The sequence below is a fragment of the Nannobrachium achirus genome, assembly GCF_963921795.1.
Source record: "Nannobrachium achirus genome assembly, chromosome: 3".
Taxonomy (NCBI): domain Eukaryota; kingdom Metazoa; phylum Chordata; class Actinopteri; order Myctophiformes; family Myctophidae; genus Nannobrachium; species Nannobrachium achirus.
The window spans coordinates 51,629,468-51,649,224 of record NC_137812.1 but is presented as its reverse complement, the minus strand read 5'-3'; the positions used below and the strand labels follow the sequence as shown (position 1 = coordinate 51,649,224).

General features: G+C 44.2%; 1 protein-coding gene across 5 annotated transcripts in view; it reads left to right on the top strand.

The window, feature by feature from the left end:
• The window catches only part of lrba (LPS-responsive vesicle trafficking, beach and anchor containing), a 359,744-nt gene that overhangs the window by 90,642 nt on the left and 249,345 nt on the right, over nt 1–19,757 (top strand). For 4 of the 5 annotated variants that reach the window (XM_080722063.1, XM_080722062.1, XM_080722064.1 and 1 more), the window contains exons 22-29: nt 5,666–7,192; nt 7,649–7,845; nt 8,011–8,164; nt 9,112–9,292; nt 12,926–13,056; nt 15,753–15,860; nt 16,692–16,833; nt 18,752–19,100. In XM_080722063.1, coding sequence (XP_080578189.1) covers nt 5,666–7,192; nt 7,649–7,845; nt 8,011–8,164; nt 9,112–9,292; nt 12,926–13,056; nt 15,753–15,860; nt 16,692–16,833; nt 18,752–19,100 — 2,789 coding nt within the window. The remainder of the gene's footprint in view (nt 1–5,665; nt 7,193–7,648; nt 7,846–8,010; nt 8,165–9,111; nt 9,293–12,925; nt 13,057–15,752; nt 15,861–16,691; nt 16,834–18,751; nt 19,101–19,757) is intronic. The other variant, XM_080722061.1, reaches the window with a different exon arrangement.

The following is a 19,757-nucleotide window of genomic DNA, read 5'->3' as shown; positions in this document are numbered from 1 at the left end:
AATGTGTGAGTGTGTGTGTGTATGCATGTACATCTGTGTGTGTCTATGTTGCATGCAAGCATATGTGCATGCAGGTACGTTTGTGTATCCTTGTATGTCTGCCAGTATGACCGCAGGTATCTGCATGTGTGTGTCAGAACGGACAGCTGTTCCTGCAGGTGGGTCTGCTGACACGACAGACTCCCCTAAAACACACACACACACACACACACACACACACACACACACACACACACACACACACACACACACACACACACACACACACACACACACACACACACACACACACACACACACACACACACACAGTCAGAGTGTGTCCCAAGGTGGCCCTCTCCTCCGGTAGCTGAGGAGTTGAGTGAAGGACAGTCCTCCAGAAGCAGAGGGATCAGTGCATGAAGGAGCTTGTGTCCTTCAGCCTCTCGCTGTCTGCTCACTTCATTACCCTGCTGGCAGAGCACCACTGCATTTACATGACAACCAACAAACACTCCTTACAAATAGATCCGTCAAAATGCTGTAAAAATGAAAAATTTTACCTTCTTTTTTTTGTGGTAATTTACTGTGTGTTGACGGAGGAACTTCAGGGAACTGCTTTTTAATTGCCCTTAAACATAGCTTTTGTGGAATGGAAAGTTAAACATGCAGGGCCTCGGACATGGATGGATAGATCTGTACTTTATAGTAGGTAGAGGCATCAATATCTAGTGTAAAACTGGCATTCATATACAGTATATACTCTATCTATGCTGTAAAGGTTTACTCCTTTTGCAACTGGAATCCATACTATAATTAGAGAGAGAGGTCAGTCAGTCAGTCAGTCACACAATGCATTATCTATTCACTCGCTTCAGCGACTGATCTAAAATTTAACATGGCATTGGCCATTAGCATTATACACACGGTGACGGAGCCCGAATTTAATTTTTCCCGAATTCAAGCTATTTATTAGCCTTTCTCATCTCTACAGCTCTACAGCCTGTTGTCAGGGTTACGGTCCGTTCCTCCAGGCCATGGGATCTGTAGCCCCGGGCCCACACACACCTCTCTCACAGTTAGGAATGTTATCTCTCTCTCTCTCTCTCTCTACACTCCTCCATGGGCTGCTCCTTACATTATGATGCTCCCACATATTCTCACGCACGCACCAGTTACAGTTACTTTCCCCATAAGCCACACTCTGCACATATTTTGCAGCACATATCTTCGAACGGGTAAGGTCTAGTAGAATGAATTGTTAAAAGTGTAGAATTGCACTTTAAATCTAGTAAACATGATTTCAATCGCGATTTTGCATGTTCCACCCCCCATACAACCCCATCTTTCATACAGGGCAGCCATCTTTGCTTACATAATGTAAAACATAATGGCTATTATCTCAAGAATGCCTGAACGGATTTCCAATCTTTTTTTTTTGTTTGAAAGCTGTGAACAGCCTGCACAAACATGGTGCATGATCTGTGCATGGGCGTGCATGATCTGTGCACTATAAATTACATGGAAGTCTATGGAGATTTTCTGGCAATAATGCCACTCGAGGGCATATTTAATTGGCAGTAACTGAGTTTTAATTGCCTAAAGAAAAATACCTTAGTTCTCAGTTCATTCACACATGGGGTTAAACAGCTTGGACATAAATCTCAGATCAAGGCTGTTTTATTGAGACATCACACACACACACACACACACACACACACACACACACACACACACACACACACACACACACACACACACACACACACACACACACACACACACACACACACACACACACGCTGCTGTTGTTCTCTCAGGGTTTCAATAAGCACACAAAAGAAGGGGGGAAAGAGAACATACTGTAGAGGTGCATTGACCAGCACCAGATAATAGCTGAAAATTAATTCTATTGTTTCTACAGGCAGGTTGTTCATTGAAGAATGAGTTAACTAATCTTAAAGCCATACTTTTCCTATGGCTGACCAATTTTCAAGTTTGGCTCCCTCCTCTTTCGCAACAGTGTGAGAAACTATTATGGGAGAACACAACAAGACCACTGGTTGCACCAGGCTATTTGGGGGTCTAGCAGTGAAACTACTTGTTTATTGAATCGACGGTGGTCAAGCTTTAAGTCTTAATAAGCTGGGAATCAAATTATGATTGGCCACTGATGCGTACGTATATATATGTATATGTAGGCACATGGCCACTGATGCGTACGTATATGTATATGTAGGCACATGACTAGTGTAAAATGACGTCTCATTCAACGCCAACCAAAGCTCAGAAGAGAGAGCTGTTGTAATGTAGTCCTTGTCTCTTTGAGATCACCTCACATCCCCTCTCCTTGCTGAATCAGTATTCCATCTCTCTCATTCTCTTCCCCTGCACAGTGTAACAGAGCCCGGTTCTAGAAAAACAATAACAAAGAATTCTTCCTTGTGACATAGTTTTAACGTCTCCCATTTTGTATCCTTGCAAGGCTCTGATGCACGATCCTTTTAGGGTCATGGAAATGTCAAGTTCTACTGTAGAATGTCTCTCTGGATAAGAGAAATAGTATTAGTTAGCCTTAATGAGTCAAATCTCAAGAGGGTTCTTATATAGACAGGGTTAGTAAAATAAAAACCCGAAGAAAATGGTTAACCAAGGAACCGAGAGAGAGTAGGTGAAAAGAGAGCAAACAGTCGGCCGGACTGCAGCAGCAGACGACATTGATTTTCGGAGGAGGAATTGCATTTAGCTAATCGGATTAGAGGCCCTGCTGCCTTCCCCGTTTCCCCTTTGTTTTGCGGTTGCTCCCTATCTATTGATCTAAATGGGGACTCCCAGGCTACTACTGCGGGGGTCTCCCTGGACCAGCGTTGAGCCACTGCGGCCTTCACCGCGTAGGCTGCGGTCTGCGGCCCGTGCTGGTCCCAGATCTGTTAGACTGTGTCTAGGTGGAGAAACAAAGAAAGGCAAACCGCTGGAGGCTGCACTGTATGTTCACTTTATATCCATTACATCATTCAAAGATGTAGCCTAATACATCTACTTGAGAGAGAGAGAGAAAAGAAACTACCGTACTGTATCATCATTTTTCAATTCATATTTTGTGGCATACAATATTGAGTTGTGAAACGTTTCAGGATAATATGGAATAAATAAGGAAGTGCACATATATTCCCACTTCAGTGTCCTGGTGCAGGACAAACAGAAGATCAACATAAAAATATGTAAGGTCAGCACACTTTGTACTTTTTACTGTTTACTGTTTATTGTGCGTTATAGCATAATAAAGTGGAGTATCTAACCAGTGTGTGGACCTTTATATATTTTTTATGTCTAAATAATATCGGTGGTTGCATGACATACTTCACTATTCTTGGACTGTCGGGAAGTAGAAGTGGAACATTTGCTGTTTTAAAACATTTTAAAACATTGCAGACCTACAGGTGAGGCCTGTGTATACGTTGGTAGTTTGAAGAACCGTAGTACAGTATGCCAGCTGTTTCTTTTTTTTGTTTTGTTTACATTGGTGTCCCTTTGCGCAGAGCCATTTCAAATCATTTGTATGATCTGGCTGCTCTGTGTGTCCAGTTAATACCATGTTAGCTGTCACATTAGAGGAGCCCACCACGGTTTCCTACATTACCATAACATTTTTCCATAGCCCCACCAGGAGTGCAGGCGAGTCACGGAGCAGAATGAAATTAGATTAGATCTGCACTGATGTCTGGGGCCACCCAAGGCATTTTCTTATATATTGTAGCGAGGAGGGCGAAGCGCCTGTTTTTAAAAAACCACAGAGTCGTACGATGCACACTGCCTCCATCTAATGGTAACTGGATCTGTTACCGAGTGCCCCTTTTTAAGGCCAGCATACATCATCTTAATGTAGCAGGCTGCATCCTGAGCCCATGACGTTATGCACTGTGCTGTACTGCACTTCAGGCACAATTTCCTTAGGAGTGCACACTGTGTCCTGTAAATGCAGCCTTTTAATTGCAAGAAATGCAAAATGGCAAATTAAGCCGGAGCTAATGGGGTGGAAGGGGATCGCTGTGTGATCGCTACAGCTGTAAGAGAGATGGGGAGAGAGAGCGAGAGAGAGAGAGAGGGAGGGGTAGAAAGAGAGAATGAAAGAGAAGAGGGTGAGAGTGTGATGGAATGGGGAGTTAAGAGAGGAAAACAATTAAATAAATGCAAGGCAGAGATGGGAGCTGGAGGGAAAGACTGCAAAAGAGGAGCTAAGGATAGACAGAAGCAAGAGGGATAGTGGTGCAGGCTGTGAGCTATGGATTACCAATCACTGCTTCCCTGCAGAAGATTAATGGGCACCCGTGTAGCCGGCTAATTTAGAACAATAACGCCTAATTAATTACAAATAATCAGCTTCTCTCTCTCTTCCATTCCTTTCTTCCTCACTTCTGTCCCGTCTACATTAACCATGCTGTCTTAGTTCTTTCTCTCTACCTTTTGATCTCTCCGTCTGTTGCAATGTTCTCTCCATCTCTCTGTCTAAATAGCCTCAGGTGAAAATGCTGCAAAGTGGCTCTAGTTTCATCCCCCACAATCCACCTACACACACACACACACACACACTCACACTCACAATCTCCTCTGCACCCTCGCCAGTCGGTCTTTGACTTTCTGTCCTATGAGGCTGCTTGATTAATGCAGGGTCTTAAATTGGGTGTAGGAGGATTTGCCGATGCCGGACACGCACTCTGCACAGCAAGCAGACACGCAACTAACAGTGTCTGCTGCTTATCTATGACTGCTTACATGGAAAGGCTCTTCCTCAAATGTCAACGCAGACCATTGTCATTATAGACGAGCAGTCTTAGTTATGTCTTAGCGTATCTGATGGGTGGAAGACTGATAGGCCTGTAATTAGACCTGTAATGTTGGGTGTTTTTGATTTTCTTTTTTGCCTGGCTTTCTTTTTTTTTTGCTCTAGCAGAATTGTCTGACTTCCAGACTAAGTCCGTCTTTGGACGAAAATCTTAAGAACTACTTGCTGGATTGATAGAGAATTTACAGCTGCCTGGAAAATGCACCCTTTCCTTGAGTGTCACCATTTGGACGAAATGTTCACAATCTCCACACAAGATAGGAAAACTCTATTTGATGACCCCATGAACATTCTTGTAGGCCAGAATTTAAGCTAATGCCCACTTGGATGGAGAGCACTGGCATGAAAGGATGGCAATGCCAGTCAGTTCAAACCACTTTGGTTCAGTTGGGTTGATTTAAATTACTTTATCAATATCAAATATGAAGATACAACGTTTAGCGATATCTTGAATCAACGCTAATAGAGTGAACGCCATTGAATCCAACTTTATTCTAGTTTCTTTGTTTATCAACGTTTTCAGGCCAAGGACTCCTTAGTTGAGAGAGAGAGATGAACCCACAACCTGTTCATAGACTCCATATAGTTTCATTGTTTGCTAGCACAATCATAATTATTATTATTATTATTATTTTCATGTCAATTTGTGTTTTCAGATATTTAACCACTTAACTAAACTTGACCTTTGACTCTCTACACCAAACCTCTTTAAAGTTCTCAGAATATGGATGCTAGAGTTCAAGACAAGTGGTTAATATAAAAAGGAGAAAAAGGTTTCTATCATACAAGATTTGAAGGGACCCCCTGTTGTAACTCTGAGGACCATGTGTTCTTTGTTTACAGGTAACCTTTGAGCAGCACAAGGAGAACCTCTCACGTATGTTCCGTCAGTACCAGCACCAGGAGTCTGCGGGCTCCGGCAGCACCATCCGCACCGTCTCTGGAGCCAGCCATGCCTCAGAGACCTTGGAAGGTGCTAACGGGGAACAATTAGAGGAGACTGCCCCGTCTACTGTCATTGAACTCACTGTGGACCCTCAGTCCTCCATAGGGGCTCTAGATATGCCTTCCTCAGTGCCCAATGAAACCCTCTCCTCCTCCAGCCCAGAGGAGGCTTCCGGTGAGAGGGAACCAGCAACCATCACCGTCTCCAACATCCTGGCCAGGAACGATGAGGAAGACCCACACCTACACGCTGAAGCCGGCTCAGCTGAAGAAGAGGCTGAAGCTGCCATGATAAAAAGAACCTCACAAGACGAAGTAAAAGAAGAGGGAGAGGAGACGAGTGCAGAGACCAACCAGGAAGAGACGATTGCTGTTCCGTCCACCACCGAGGTCGACGTCAATGTGACAGCTGGCACACCTAGCACCCTGACTGAAATTGACGAAATAGCAAAACAAGGACTAGAGGACACAAACGTGGCGGGAGAAACCGGTGAAACGTCAGAAGCTGACGGTACAGAAATATCTCTAGCCGATGATGAGAAATCCTCTGAAAGTGACGGTGACACAAACAAAGGAGACTCCTTGGAAGACATAGAAGAACTAGAAGAACCAGAGGCTCCTGCAGTGGAGCCAGAGGTTAAAGGCGATGGTTCTCTAGAGACCCCGGGGGCCTCTGCGGAATCCAGCATGGTGGGTGGAGCCTCCTTCTTAAACGAGGACCTTGTGGAAGTGTCGTCTATTAGTGACCAGGTCGGCACCAGTTACCTCGATGAAAACTGTGAGGAGTCATCCTTTATCACTGCATTCACAGGAGAGGAAGGGAAAAAGGGAGTAGACGCTAAAGAAGAGAAAGAGAGTGAGAGCAACGAGCAGCAGGATCCGGAGGTAATAGCTGAGGAGGAGAAGAACGGGGAAGAGTGTATCACAAAAGAGGAAAGCCAAGAATGTGAACAAGGCGAAATGAGTGACGGGTCTGCTTTGGAGAGTCAGAGTTCGGAAACACCAGCTGAAACACTGGACCAAGAGGTTTCGGAAGCTCCCAAAGAGGAACACAGTGAAGAGAGGCATCCCTCTCCCCTACCTGACGCCCCTGCTACAGAGCTGCCACCGCCGGATGCCACGCTGCCCTCTACAGACCAGGAGACTGCAGAACCTTCCGAAGACGCTCCATCTTCCTCACCTCCCCAACCTACCGCAGAGTCCGCCGCCGCCGCCCCCAGCATTGCAGATAAAGCCCAGGTCACTGAGGCCAACGCCCCAGACACCAGCACAACACCCCCTAGTGCTGACACACAGAAGAACACAGACTCTGTTACCAAGAACAAAGAGATCAAGAGCGATATTAAGATCGCCAGGCTCGATGTGTCCAATGTGGCTTCGGACACAGAGAGACTCGAGCTGAAGGAGGCGTCTGTGAGTGTACAGGTATGAGTCAGAATGCCTTAGCTTTTGTTTCTATTTTCACATGTTTACATAAAAATGCTTTGATATTTCTTATAAGAATTGACTAGAAAAACACAGCCAAAAACTGCAGTTTGTACTGTGAAGTGAAGTGCATAATTACTTGTGTACTTTATATCATGATTTTTAGGCATTAATAAGTTGCAATATAGAGGGTATGCGCAATTTGCGCATGCATAAAGTGAATGGCAAATCGAGTGGCAAAGTGAGGGGCAAAGTGAGTTTAACATCGTCTATTGCAATCAGATAGGACTTTTCTGTTTGGATGTATGGGCTGTCAAGGCCAGAAGGTATATTTTTCCACTCAGTAGGCGTTCCCGCATAACTTCCGGGTATGATGATGTCACATGCATACCCTCTATAAAAGTCAACGTCCTGTTAAAGCCAAACCTTGTATTTGTACTGTTGGTGTGTCTGCAGGTTCAAGGCCAGACAGCAACCGCGACGGCATCACTAGGAGCTGCTGCGGAGGCAGCCGACGCGGCCAGAGAGGGCGGTGCCTCATCATCTCGTTCCACCATGTTCCGCATCCCAGAGTTCCGCTGGTCCAACATGCACCAACGGTTCCTCACCGACCTGCTGTTCTCCATCGAGACAGATGTTCAGATGTGGAGGAGGTAGGGTCACCATGACCTGACACTTGACACTTGACTGGCATTTATCTTCCAAGTATTTTCTGCTCAATCAGAAATCTCCTTCTTAGCTGGTAATATGAGTACCAAATGTAAATATGTATCATTCACTTTAAAAACCCTCTGTTCCTCCCCTTCTCTCCCTCTCAGTCACTCTACGAAGACGGTGCTAGACTTTGTGAACAGCAGTGAGAACGTGGTGTTTGTGCACAACACGGTCCACCTCATCTCTCAGGTTGTGGACAACCTCATCATGGCCTGTGGAGGCATCCTACCTCTGCTCTCTGCCGCCACCTCCTCCTCCGTGAGTCCCTGTGACGGTTTTCTCTATGCTTGCTATTTATACTTGGTTGTGCGACGCCATGCATGGAAAACATGGAAAAGTGTGACTTGTGTGGCCAGAAACAGCTCACGCACCATTGTAAGGTTTGCTGACGACACCGTGGCGGCAGCCTTGATCTCAAACGACGACTAGGGGGCGTCTTCCAACCAAGGAGATGATCTTGTATTTAAGTGTCTCTTTCTGTCCGAATATTATGTTTATTGCCTGTGTGTGTGTGTGTGTGTGTGCGTGTGTGTGTGCGTGCATCCATCCATCTCTGACTGTATCCCACTATGAGCTCTGTCAAGGGGGGCGTGGCATATGTCCACATTGACCTTTCCCAATCACATTAGACTACAGTTAGCCTTGTGCTAACAGGGTTACTGTGTTTTTGTATGGTCTGACCTCCAGCCACTGTAGCTCTCTAGTGTAACATGACTCCTAGCTTCTATCAATACTCTTCCATTTAGTCGACCGGCCTGTCTGGGAAGATGGCTGGCTGAGGTTCAGTTCCATTCTAATTTAATTATATCTGGACAGTTCTTGGTCTGTAATCGGATTTGAAATGGGATGTGATAAATTAAGGCTTTAATTGGCCCCTGACTGCTTTTGATTGGATGGGTAATATTTGAAAAGTATATATATATATATATATATATATATATATATATATATATATATATATATAGTAGTACACACACACACACACACACACACACACACACACACACACACACACACACACACACACAGTATATCTCATAAGCTGGTTACCACAAGAGCACAGTTGGAATCGGTCTGATCAACCAGATTGCTTGGCTGAATCCTCCGCTTGTTTAATTACCATATAATTGGCCATCAGAGTGCTTGGCTAAGAAGTTCCATGTCAAGCAACTCATGGCCATATTTCGCCCTCTCTCTGCTGACAGCATGAGCTGGAAAACATCGAACCGTCTCAGGGCCTGGCAGTGGAGGCCTCGGTCACCTTCCTCCACCGACTCGTCAACCTGGTGGACGTCCTCATCTTCGCCAGCTCCCTCAACTTCACAGAAATAGAGGCAGAGAAGAACATGTCGTCTGGGGGCATCCTCAGACAGTGCCTTCGCCTGGGTAGGGATGCCGTCTCTATGCCTGCACGCCTGTCGCCCTGTCTGTCTTTCCTTTCTATCTCACTGATACTATTTCCTCCTTCAAAATGTTCCATCTTTCCTTCCCTGAGTACCTCTCTCCTACAGTACATTCTCATTCTGCCTCATAGGTTCATAGGTTCGGGATTTGTAGTGCACCCAGTTATTACACTGGCCCGGGACACAGTCCGTGTGTCTTGTCTGACTTGTCTTGTCTGTCTGCCCCCCCTGCTTCTGAACCAACCAGATTTGTCATCTTTCCCACTGTCATTCTCTGTATTTCCATCCCCTCTGCTTTCTCCATTTCCTCCTCTCTTATCTCCTCCTCTTACCCTCTCTCCTCTCCTCTCCTCTCGGTCATCGATCTGCATCCTATCAGCCTGCAGGAGGCTCTTGTATATCAGCCTCAGTCATGGCTCCCTGTAGCTAGTTTGACCTACCCTCCCCCCCCCCCTCCCGCCTTCCTCTGCTCGCTTCCCTACTCTGACTGTCTACCCCCCCCCCCCCCTCACTCAGCTCATATCAGCATTCTCTTATCTTGTTATTATAACCTCGCTCCATGACAACACTCACGTTGTGAGAACAGGAGTAGAGCGCTGAGTGGTGTAGCTCTGTAGAACGGTGTATTGATGTAGAGTGGTACTGCTACTGTATGTACTGTAGAACAGTGTAGTGCTGTAGAGAGGTGCAGCTCCGAAATACCCCTGTGTGTGTCTCAAAGAATACTGTAGTGCTGTAGAACTATGAAGGTAAACGTGTTGCAAAATGCAAGAACTTCAGAACTTAATTTGACCACTCGTAGAATGCGATGTGAGAACTGAACTTTATTACAAAGATGATAGGTTTGTGCACGATGCAAGTCGGGAACAAGGCTAGTTGGGAATGTACCCAACCCGGTTAATGCATACCTGGGTGCGGTTAATACATCCGGTGCAGATTTATTGATATTGTTTGGAGATCTGTTTCCGACTGACTTTTCACTCTGTGCATCGCTCCACACAGTAGAATAGTCTCCATATATGGTAACCTCTGTGAACTTGTGATATCACAATACCTAGATTCACCGGTAAGAGGTGATAAGTAATTATATAAGTAATATTTGTTATAGTAATGTTCAGGTCAAACGAAGTCAGCAGAACCGGTATTCTATACCAGTGAGTAATGGCCCAATTCAAGCACTGTCTGTAACAAGCTGTCTGCAAGTCATCCGCTGCTCAGCGGACAGGATAGTTTGTAAAAAAATATAAATTTAGGACAAAAACAATCATTAAATAATAAATGGTTAATGGTTAATAATATACATCTAACCTGGAGAAGATTGGTGCCACCTACTGCTTGCTTATCTCAATGAACCAAACAAATTAGAACAGTGTAGTGCAGTAGAACGATGTAGATCTATGAGCGTAGTGCTGTTGAGCACTGCAGATCTGTGCAGCAGAGTGGTGTAGCCCCAGGGCCTCTTTCTACCCTTTGCTTCGCTCTATTAAAGTTTCTCTCTGACAGCTTCAAGAGCCCGGCTCCTGCTCCAGCTGAATAAAAGATATTCAAATGCTTACATTATTCATTTTACAGGGGAGCGCCTTCCCAACGCACACAAATCAACGTGTGCCGCACGTGTACATGGACGCACGGGCGCAAATGCACACACACAGACACAGACAGACACAGACACACACAGACACACACACACACACACACACACACACACACACACACACACACACACACACACACACACACACACACACACACACACACAATGATGATTTAAATTATTTCACCAACCTTTGTTCCATTTAGGTAATGGAGCATGTCTAGGTATCTGTTTTTGCTCTTAGATCCTCATACAGTTAGTGGCGTAAACAAAATGGTCGCCTGTTCCCTCGCCACGTTAAGCAAACAGAAATGATTCTTGGCTCAGACGACATCTTTGCTATAGCCAGTGGGAGAGCAGTAGCCTGCAATACTACAAGGCCACTTTTAGCAAGCAGCCGTTATGAAATGAATATTTGATGAGGTACGCTCTCCCCATTGCCTGCAACTAATCTGATTTTGGGAGACTGTAACAAGGTTTTGCCTCTCTGCTCCTCTGCTCTCCGTCCCCTCCCTACCTCTACCGCCTCTCCCTCCTTTATAAATGGCGGTATGAGTGAACAGTCTTAATGGAAAAGGCAAGCCTATTTCCAGACAGAATAATTCCACCCCTCCTAATCTAAACGGCTCAGAGTTAACATTTGTCAGTTGTCAAGCACACAACGATGCGAGAGAGGGGATAAATATAAAACGCAAAGCGCAGAATGAAAAGAAGAAAAGCAAAGCAGAAGTAGAACCGCGATATATCAGATTAGAAATGGTAAGTGCCCCCATTGAGACTTGAACCCTAGTCGGAGTTATCAAACAGCAGATATTTCCTGCCTCAGAGGGAGGTGCTTTGTTACCTGCTCGGCTGGCAGTGTCATTTGTTAAAGGAGCTCTGTGTTGAGGTTGTGATTCGGGGGGTTGTGTGGGGGGTGGCTGAGCACTGACCTTGGAGGAGAGGTGGAGCACGGAAGAGTGAACGATGCTGCCAGGGTTAGCCGAAGTGCTGACCTTGTGTCGCCCACCCTCTTTTTCTTCTGCTTTGCTTTTTTTTGTTGATCTCAGCTCTTCTTCCTCATGTGGTGTTTGTTCCCTTTTCCTGAGACAGCTTTTGACCCAGATTTATTTGTATTTGTATTCCTTGCAAGGCTATTGGGTCCGGTCTCTCTTTTCTTGTTACCATATGAACCCTAGCATTTCTGTCAGAACATTCAGCAAAAATGGCCAACCTACAACCTCACAATGTTGCATTATGATGCATTTATACATGTAGATCGGCAATGTAAGACATTTAGTGCAGAGGTGAAAAAGAAGGTACCATTATAACCCCCGGTCAATGAAGTATGATTATGGAGGGCAGGTCATCTCTACATAGACCCATAATTTCTCTATTTTAAAGATTGTGTGTTTTTTAATAGAGGATTTATTTAATCTTTAAGATAAATGAGTTGTATTAATTAATCCTGTAGGGAAACTGGGTGAAAACAATTACTTGTCCAGGAAAGGTTGACGGGGCACAGCTGCCCAATAACCTGCTCCACACTCATACAGTGAAACACACATGGGACCCGTCCAGTACAACCTCAACTGGAAGGTCACCTTGATAGTACTTTTTTGGGGGAGGGCTTTCTTTCCCCACTCAGATTTCCAACTGGTCCAGGGACTCAAGCCAGGGACCTTCGACACTGGAGAATCCTGAGGGTTAATATAACTGGGTTACCGTATGGGTCCATTTATGGGTGTTGTCGCAAACGTACCTCTGTAAACTCTCACCTCCCTCCACTCCATCTTTGAGAGCCATTTCTATGGAAAAAGTATTAAGGGGAACACACACCGGACGCAACGCTGGAAACATAGAACAGCGGCGTATTGGCACGGCAGGTCGAGGTGGCAGACCCGCGCCTGCGTGCGTCTGACGCCGTCGGTGTGGGTTCGTTCAATAATGCCTCCGAGTCCGGTGTGTGCTCCCCTTTATTTTTAACTCTTTTGTATGATGGATGTAACCTAACCCTCCTCTCTCTCTTTCCCTCTCTCTCAGTGTGTGCTATGGCGGTGAGGAACTGTCTGGAGTGCCAACAGCACGCTAACCTCACGTCTGAGAGCTCTGCTTGCAGTCATACTGTCATGCCCAGCAGCATGCTGGGAGCTGCTAAATCCATGCCCGCACAGGCAAGTGCATTTCCTCATGTCAATCTGCAGCTCCAGACTACTGTAACTTTTATTCTATTGTTCCAGGGAGTTCATTCACTTGGTGTATCAAAGAGTTGTCTCTGATTAAAGGGCATACAATGAAAACCAATAGCACTTTGATTCCTCAGACCTGGAGTTGATCATCATAGTGTCAATGTAGTTTTTTTTTAATTAAATAATAAATAATAATAATGCACATATTTCTCAGAAATTCCTTCTTAATCCGCTATTGGTCAGATATATTGAGATATTGGGACTTGATATTTTTCTTAAAGATGACTAATTTGAAGGTATCCTTGTGATTGGTGACCCTGTCTTGTCATTTCCACTGTGGCACTACATAATGTAGACATGTACAAAAAATAACCTGTAAAAGATGCAAGCATCATCTTTTTCTGTTTCCCATCTTCAAGCCTGGTAAATTGGGAGAAATTGTGTCCTATGTGGCCCCAACCAACACCACCAACAACAAAGTGTTATTGCATTAGCTCATATCTTATTGCATTACCGCACCGGTTGCTATACGTTACACTGTCCAAGGCCTTGTGTCATTGGATTTTAGATTTGATACAGCACCTTCCTGTAAATTTGTGGTGTTCTTCCCTGAAACTGGTGTGTAAAGACTCATTTATAATGCAGTGGCTGTATGTCCGAGCTTTTATGTTAAGGATGCAGAGGGTCTCCAGGGAAGACGAAGCTTCCCTGTGTCCGGAAACTTGACCCTTCTCCTCCAAGTGCATAGAGATTAATAAACATCATTACTGGTTTAAAAATGAGCGTACTGATGGCACAAATCTTTAAGACCTATCGTGGACAGGAATCACAATCCTTTAGTTAGGGAAAGTTAGCTGAGTCTTTGACCAATCTGGGAACTAAATGCTTACCAATAGATTTCTTCACAAATGTGTTCATAAAGGTGTCTACTATCACCTCTGAATTTTTTCCAACCCAACTCCCTTGGGAAACTTTGTGGGAGCCAGTCAAAGTTGGGGACTTTACTATACAGGAAAATAATGCAAAAATAAATCTGCTTCAGTAACATGTGAGGGGTCAAACTAGGAGATTTTCATGATTCTGAATCCATTGCAAGCATTTGTTAAGCATGAAAAACATTCCTTTGGCTAAAAACGGCCTCCACAAAACTGAGAAAAGTGATGACTTACCGGTATCTGTATCTCTAAACCAAAAAGACATGGACTATAAGTTACACATTTTCACATTCAGAATGTTATCCAGCATTTTAAGAGAATAATAATAATAAAAAAAAAAGATTTGAAACAATTGAAAACAAATTAGAAAAAAGGAAATCAGCTCATGTACTGTATATCTAATGAGGTGTTTGAGTAATGATGTCTGTGTACATGAGTCTTTACAATGTGTTTGAGTGTGTTTCCTTGATTTATTTTGAAAAGCGTTTGAATTAACCCTACAGTATATTCTTCTTTGACCGGGGACACCATCTATACATGGCCCTTTGGAAGGATTATATGTTATACTATGTTGTTATGATCACAGCAGTTAACTCATTGAATGCCCTTTTCAAGATGGCCGCCAAGTACCAGGATGCCACATTCTTAAATTTCTAGTGCACGGATCAATTTTTAGTGCACGGATCGTGCACGCCCATGCACCATATATGCTCCATATGTGTAGTACTTTTTAACAGCTTTCAAACAAAAAAATCCGCTTGGAAATCCGTTCAGGCATTCATGAGATAGAAGCCTTCAAAGTCAGTCAAAACAAACACTGCCACCTTCCTAAATTTCTAGTGCACGGATCAATTTTTTAGTGCACGGATCGTGCACGCCCATGCCTAGATCATGCACCATATGTGTAGTACTTTTTAACAGCTTTCAAACAAAAAAATCCGCTTGGAAATCCGTTCAGGCATTCATGAGATACAAGCCTTCAAAGTCAGACAAAACAGCCATTTTTGACATTTTGAAAGATGTGTTTGTTATGGGGCTAAACATGCAATTTCGCAATTGCAATCATGCCTAATACATTTGAGGCATTTTTAGATTTTTTTTTATAAAAAAATTTTTTGAAAAAAAAAAAATTTTTTTTTTTTTTTTTTTTTTTTCAAAATGGCTTCCAACTCGGGAAACTCGGGCTGTGGCAGCCTGGGACTACTGTAATAACTCGGGAAACTCGGGCCTTGGCAGTCAATGAGTTAAGGTTACAAGTTACAGGTAGAAGTATGAAAAATAACTTATTTTTGTGTACAGTGAAAAAACAAGGCAAACAAAGCAATTAAGAAGCATCAACTATACAGAGCAATGGTTGACGGAGGTAAAAATCAAACAAAGTGTCTATAACAGTCACTGTCTCACCATTATCTTGTCATAATACAAATAATAATACTTAAATACTACTTAACATGCCTATCAAACGGCGTCCATTGGTCAAAAACTAAAAAAGGATGCTGAGGTTCATATGGCTAATCCTTACTTGAATCCCAGAATTGCTATTCTGGGAGGAACGTTCGTCAAAAATAGCATCCTCTAGATCGGCTATTTATGCTGATGTGATTTTGGTGTAGACAGAAAAAAAAAGCAATCCAAGTACAGTCGTAACTCAGATCTGTTTTACTAAGAATAGTCTTAAAAAAGCCTATTTCCCTTTGTGTGTGTGTGCGTGTGTGTGTGTGTGTGCGTGTGCGTGTGTGCGTGCAGAGCCCAGTTGATGCAGTAACAGGGGGCACATCTCCAGTCAGAGACCTGGACAGACTGCTGCAGGATATGGACATCAACCGCCTGAGAGCCGTGGTCTTCAGAGATATCGTTAGTCACCACACGGATGCTAAGACTGAACACGCACAGCATACTGTATAGCAGGGTTCCCCAATAGGCGGCCCGCGGGCCATTTGCGGCCCGCGGGGGGTTACTGTCTGGCCCACACCAACCCCAGTAATAATGGTGGTATAAGAGCAGCAACAACACTAGTATATCGTCTTTGTCGGTGGAAAGCTTGTATCTCCAAATTTGTACGTTCTTTTGCAAATCATACAAGGCCATCGCACAAAAGTAGTGAAAACAGACGATCTACAAGCACACAACACCTCGCGGTGCGAGGCGTTGTGTGCTTGTAGATCGGCTGTTTTCACTAGTTTAAATCATTTTTAAAATGACAAATGCAAAACGAACGGTTTTGGACATACAAGATTTTCACCCGACAACGACGATATCTGAACTGTCGCTGGAGTAGCGGGAATGCCACTGTCGCCCCCTGCAATGTTGTGGCCCTCGGCTTGGTACCCTAGACATAATTCGGCCCTTGGGGAAAACTAATTGTTGAACCCTGCTGTATAGAATGCTATTATCACTGCTTCAAAGTTGATTTATAAATGTATTTTTGTCAAATCGAATTCCAGGACACAAATGACAGTAATTATTTTTTTAGTTTTCTACTGGTTTCACACACACACACACACACACACACACACACATACACACACACACACGCACACACACACACACACACGCACAGAGCTAAATAGTAAATACATCTCCCCATATCATCAGTGGACTATCTTCTGCTGGTCTCTCTGTCAGTCTGTGTGTTTTGTAGTGGAAGAGTCCAGATGTGTTTAGTGTGGCTTGTGTTTGTTTCAGGAGGACAGTAAACAGGCTCAGTTCCTGGCGCTAGCCGTAGTTTATTTCATCTCCGTTCTCATGGTGTCCAAGTACCGGGACATCCTAGAGCCGCACAACGACAAGAAGCAAGCCCAGCGCTCCCAGTCTGCCAGGAGCACAGGTACTGGACACACAACGTTGTTGTTGCTATTGTTATTGGGTGATGCAAATTCAAATCCTCAGTAGGGCTGTCACAATTATTACATAATCGTCTAATCGCGATTATTTGACATAATCGCGATTATTTTTCATAATCGTCATAATCGTTTCCATGTTGAAAAATGTTCATATATATTTTTTTAATGTAAAAAATAGTGGAAATAGCAGATCTACAAGCTCGCGATGCGACGCGTTGTGAGCTTGTAGATCGGCTATTTCCACTATCAATGTTCTTTTTTAAGTATAAAGTTGTCAAATATGTCAGTAATTTCTTTGTATATTTAGGTTATGTGTCATATCTTTGCAACTTCAAAGGCTAAAAGCCAAACATAAATGTCATTGTCAACGACAAAGACACAATTAAATCGATAATCGCAATTATTTGAGTGACAAATAATCGTCAATAATCGACAGCCCTAATCCTCAGTGTTAATGTATCCATTTCTAACTCTGGGGGCGACACATGGGCTGGTGGTTGGAGCTTATGCCTTGTTGTGTTGTAATTCAAAATTGAGGTTTTCTCACAGATTACATCTTAACACCTTGACGTCCGAAATAGAATGGTGGTTGGTAGATTAGCCGTGACATTTCTATTATTGTATTGTGATCTGAGACATAATATTATGTTTATAAACATGACCCCGCAGCCCCTCCATCTTGAACAGCGCCGCTGTTTTTTCTTTTTTTTTTTTCCCCAGGCCAGTAACTCACCATGATTTTCTCGATTTCCGTTGGGATAGAATGGGGGTTTTGGCCGATAGTCGATGTCCCCGTGCGTTTCGCGTGCGCGATCCTTTCACGTAAATGTCCCCGCAAATAGTCCATGTGTGACTGAAGAACAGAACTGAAAAGTTTCGCTAGCATAGCCCCAAGCATGGCTGCTGTAGGAGCTCGAGTGTGCAGACAGCAAACTGATGGCTGGGAGTAGCCTTGGAGAAGGAGAGGCGCTGACGTCACCTCTGCTTCATGCACGGTCTGCATGAGCTATCAGTGCACGAGTGGTGACTAGGGAAGGTTAGACGATCGCCGATTTTCGGATCAAAAGCTTTTATTCCGGTTTTAAAGACAAAGTCCGGGAATGTACGACGTGGCTGAGAGTCCCTGGGGGGATGTGCGATATAGTACGGTTTTAACATTAAGGGGCTCCCCGTGGCTTAGAAGGTGTTAACACCTAAGTACACCTACGTATATTCAAAGTCTTTGTGCGAATAATGTATAGACAGTTTAAAATATATTTTCACTGCACAGACATGCATTGCAGAGCTGATGAAGAGTGTATCTGCTTTCGGCCTGCTCCCATGTTAATCTGCCACTGGCAGCTAGTGGGTGTTTTGGCTAGTGCTGTGTGGGAGTGAATGTCAGGGGTAGTTGTCCCCTTTGGCCAAATGGACTTAACAACCTTTATAAATACTTCACTTTATGAAGAAAACTGCTTCACGAGAACAATGTTGGTGTAATGAGAATCACTGCATTTTTACTGTGTGGCTTTTTGGAAGGCTATAAAAGGTGTGTGTGTGTGTGTGTGTGTGTGTGTGTGTGTGTGTGTGTGTGTGTGTGTGTGTGTGTGTGCGTGTGCGTGTGTGTGTGTGGAGCTAATCTCACAAACTGCTGCACCAATCGGCACCAAACTTCCTATGCACACTGCCATATTTTATTACATACTTTATTATTAACTAAAACACAACTTTTTCATGTTGGCATTTCCTACTGTAGTTTTACAGAGCCATATGGTCTGTTTTTTGTTTTGTTTTGTGGGGGCTGAATTATGTAGAATGATTATTCAGATACTCACAAAATATGCATAATATCCAATCCTCGTAAAATGTATTGGCACAGCCGTAGTCCACATTGTTGACATCACTTCCTTTGTCTCCTCAAAGACAGTAGCTCTGCGACTGGAGGACCGGACCTGGAGAATGGCGTCTCGCTCCGTCGCTGTGACTCGGGCATTGTCGATGACCGTGCCTCAGGGGCCGCCAGCGAGGCGAGCGAGAGCCTGTCGTCTGCCCACGGGCCTGATGCCATCTCAGAGGCCCTCTCTACGCTGTCCTCCGAGGTCAGACCTACCGCAGACTCCAAGGGCAAGAACGTCAAAGATATCCTGCGGAGCCTGGTGAGCTCGCCCACCGATGACATCATGGTGGACCCCGGCCTCCTGCCGCCGGCCTTCCTGGGAAGTGTAGGCGATGCGGCACACGATCCTGCACTGCAGTTCCGCTCCTTCGACAGGTGAGAAGGAGGGACGGCGTCTTTCCACTTGGACAGACGGATGCCTCTTGCATACACTGTGCACATACAGTATTTATGTTGTATAGAGTAGACAATGGCTGACAGTGATGTGAGTCACATGATGGAGAGGTCTCAAGTTCAGTTTCCACTTGATCCCACCAGGAATTATATGAAAAGTGTTAACGTTTCTGGCATACCAGAAAAGGCTAATGAAACTGAAACATTGCATGACTCAGTAAAATGTAAGGAGTAGTGCAGGTGTATCTTTGCGTTGAACCTTGGATGTTATTCTGGGGGTGAATGAGCCTGTTATCCATGTAGAGATTAGGGAATTAACCAGTCATCATGGCATCGAGAGTTTGAATCAGTCTCATGGCTTTTATTGAATATCATCTCCTCTTTTCCCATTTAATAACCACTGACTGCACTGTTAAAATGCTTTAAAACAAAGTTTATAAATGAATTGCCCAGTATCTGACAACGGGTCAGTCAGACTTGACATCTTGATCAGTTTCTGGACAGCCAATTTGGCTGTCAACCCTCTTGCGGTCTCTCCACTTTCAATCCAGTTATCTTCCCCTCCCTGCAGAGAGCCCTTTTTTTTCTTTTTTATATTTGTCAGTCAAAGACATGAAACGATGTATGATACATCAGTCT